The 3,746-nt window shown below is 36.0% G+C and overlaps 1 protein-coding gene across 1 annotated transcript; it reads left to right on the forward strand.

The window, feature by feature from the left end:
* Positions 1-1,605: 1,605 nt before the first annotated feature.
* LOC147518494 (uncharacterized) lies at positions 1,606-2,199 on the forward strand. The gene has a single exon (XM_086593933.1). The coding sequence runs from the start codon at positions 1,606-1,608 to the stop codon at positions 2,197-2,199; it is 594 nt and encodes a 197-aa protein (XP_086450059.1).
* The last annotated feature ends 1,547 nt before the right edge of the window (positions 2,200-3,746 follow it).

Here is a 3,746-nt window from a genome sequence, read left to right on the forward strand (position 1 = left end):
TGCTAATGGTAGCTAATTAGACCTAAACTATAGATAATTCTAGATCTAGTTTTAATTGTTTTAATTAAGTTTAGTTTCAATTCAATTCTTGTTTTAGATTAAACTCTGAAATCATTGTTCTTTATTGATTAGATAAATAAAATAGTAGATTCTTGTTCATTTTGATTTTGTCATTTACAATTGTTTAGATCTAAATTCCTTTATTACTTGTTATTCATTTCCCAGTTATTACCTAAGATTTCAATTATTGTTTAGACAAATTGCATAAAGATAGAATTTTTATATGATGTCTAGTTTTAATTCAATGGGAAATGATAGTTGTATGAATCAAGGCTAAACCTCCATTAGAGGGGTTGAAGAAGCCTTGATAAAGCTTGATCTTTGTTAAACTTAGAAATCGTCGTGATAGTTATTCCACTCTAGAAACGATTAATTCACCATGAGAATGGGTTTAATCGCTCACATGCTAGTTATGAATTGGTAGAAATGCCATGTATAATTAGGGATTAGAATTACTATTTTGATATGCGAAGCATTCAATTTGGATCACGACGAGTCTTTGTTAATAGGATTAAGTCGAGTTAAGGTGGATTCAATTCCCTTTAATTCTTTATCTAGATTCAAACCCTTAGCATTCTATCATTTCGTTATTCGTAACTTGTTAATTGAATTCACCTCGTAGTATAGAATTCCCCTCGTAAATCTCTCATTAGACTTATGATTGATTAGTTGACACGAAACCATCGCATGCTAAAGAACTAGGAATGGAATGAACTTCCTACTCCACTATATCTTAATTTGATTGAGAGTAGAAAACTTTGATAAATTAGATACACGAAAATAGTTCTAGTTTTACTAGCGTTTAGAGTTCTCGCGAGCTTTAGTCATTGGTAAAACTACTCTTTTTACATTTATCAGGAAGGTAAGGCAAAGAAGGAAGCATGTGATGAGGAAAGAAAAATTTTTGTAAGCTTTAAAAACAAAAGGAAAGCTGAGGAATCTGCTAAGGACGAAGACTCTGTCAAAGGAAAGAGGCTGAGAACTCAAAATCTAATTAATTGGGATATAGGAGGAAAAGAGATCATGTCGAGTTCTGATGATGATGGTTCCTTGGGTGTCACCCCTACCCCCTCTCCTACTGAGTCAATAAAAAATGAATCTTTTTAGTAAGGATTCTAGTAACCCAAGTGTCTTTTCTTATGGTCCAGGAGAATCTACTTCTAGGAGTTCAAAGAGCTTGAGTTCAGCTGGTTCTGATTCTAAAGATTCGGAAAGCTCTGAGTTTCTTGAGTCGGGTTCTAAGGGTTCGGGGTCTTCCAGTTCGGGTTCTAGGGGTTTTGGTGATAATGCTCATGGGGCTGATGGTTCTCAATGTTCTGGTTCCGTTGGTTCTGATGTTTCAGATAAGCATGTTATTTCTTCTAGGTATGGTGGATCTTCTGGTTCAAATGGTCCCTCTTTTTCTAAAGATTAGTCTGATGGTTTTCTTGATTCCTCTGGTTATTCGGGTCCTGGCACTTCTATCTCTGAGGGACTCAATGTGGATGTTTCAAACTTTTTAGAAGGGTTCGGGGTGACTGACCCATTTCAGTCACCTCTAGAGCCATGACGACAACTGCTTGGAATTGTCGGGGAATTGGTTCAGCCTCAACAATGGTAGGTTTGAAGAACCTGATTTTGGTTTTAGATCCTGATATTCTTTGTTTGTATGAAACCAAAGCTACGGAGAAAAAAATGGTTCTAGTTAGCAAGAAGATTAAGTATGGTGGTAAATGTATAGTACCTGCAGCTGGTCTTAGTGGAGGATTGGCTGTTTTTTGGAAAGATAACATTCAGCTGGAAATTTTAGGAGCTACACCTAATCATATCACAGCTAAACTCTCTAATTACTTTTCCAATTTTGATTGGTTCTTTTCTTTTATATATGGTGAACCTATATCTTATAAGAGGAAGAGGGTCTGGGATGAGTTACGTGAGATGTCCTTACTCATTCCTGGTCCTTGGGTCCTCTTTGGTGATTTTAACTCTATTTCTTCTCCTTTAGAAAAAGTTGGTGGTAATGGTACTCAGTATAGAAGCATGAATGTGTTTAATGATTTTATTGATGATCTTAGTCTTATGGATTTGGGGTTTAAAGGATTAAGGTTTACCTGGTCTAATAAAAGGTTCTTTGGAGATCATATTGGAAAGATTGTATAGAGCACTAGCCACCACAGATTGGCTAGAACTTTTCCCACACTCTCTCATTCAAAATATTCCATCCCCTCTTATGATCATTTTTCTCTGTCTATAAATCTCAATAATTCCCTCCAAAAAACAAAAAAGCCTTTTAGATTTTTTGAAATGTGGACTAAAGAGTCCTCTTGTAAATATGTCATTGCTTTGGCCTGGGAAGATACTTCTGGGGGTGACTGTTCTGGTACCCCTGCTCTGTCTGTTCATAATAGATTGAAAAATACAAGTAAAAAGCTGAGAAAATAGACTACTGAGGTCTTTGGGGATGTTTCTCTTAATATTAAGACTGTTAGAAGGGAGTTGGATAATATTCTCTCTAAAGATATGGAGGTACCTATAAACTATTCCAAGTACCTATCTCTTCAAGCAGATTTGGAGGTTTTACTTGATAAGGAAGCAAGCTTTTGGAAATAGAAATCAACCACAAACTGGGTCAAGGATGCAGGTAGAAACGCTAGATTCTTTCATCTATCTACAATTTTTAGAAGGAGGAAAAATAGTATTGAAAAGCTCAGAAATGATAGTGGCGGTTGGGATACAGGTAATATAAAAGTTGGGCACAATATCAATGCTTATTTTAAGAACATTTTCACTTATGATGAACCTACTACCAACCCTGATATCTTAGACTTATTTGATCCCTGCATCACTCCTAATGAAAACATCTTGTTAACTAGAGTTTCTTCTGATTATGAGATCTGGTCTACCATCAAAAGAATGGGTGCCCTTAAAGCTCCTGGGCCTAATGGGTTCCAAGGCATTTTCTACAAAAAGTATTGGGATACTATTCATCTTGAGATTTCTGAAGCAGTCAAGGCCTTTTTTACTTTCTCTAAATTAGCTCCTTGTCTAAATGAGACTTTCATCACTCTTATTCCCAAGGTGTCAAACCCTGAGCATATCACCAAATTCAGACCCATCAGTCTTTGTAACTTTTCCTATAAGATTATCTCAAAGATCATGGCCACCAGGTTAAAACCACTTCTCCACAAATTTATCTCCCCTCTTCAAGGTGCCTTTGTCAAAGGTAGATCAATTGGAGATAATATTGGGCTGGCAAGTTCTTTATAATATGAGAAAGATGAAAAAACATAAGCAAGGCTGGATGGCCATAAAGTTAGACATGACAAAAGCTTTTGATAGGGTTGAGTGGTGCTTTGTGGATCAAATTCTGGTTAAACTTGGTTTTTCTATCAAATGGAGGAAAATGATTCAACAATGTCTCAATACTGTCTCTTATAATGTTCTTCTGAATGGATCTCCCCTTGATATGGTATACCCTGAGAGAGGTGTCAGGTAGGGAGACCTATTATCTCCATACCTTTTTATTATTGTTGCAGAAGCTCTCTTTAGGCTTATTGTGCAAGCTGAAGACTCTAATTATATCTTTGGTATCAAGATTAGGAAAAGGGCCCCTGGTATCAGCCATTTGTTTTATGCTGATGATTCTTTTGTTTTTTGCAAAGCTGATTTAAAACAATCTGACTGCATGATGGATCTTATTAAAGCCT

The sequence above is a fragment of the Coptis chinensis genome, chromosome 2 (genome assembly GCF_015680905.1).
Source record: "Coptis chinensis isolate HL-2020 chromosome 2, ASM1568090v1, whole genome shotgun sequence".
NCBI lineage: Eukaryota > Viridiplantae > Streptophyta > Magnoliopsida > Ranunculales > Ranunculaceae > Coptis > Coptis chinensis.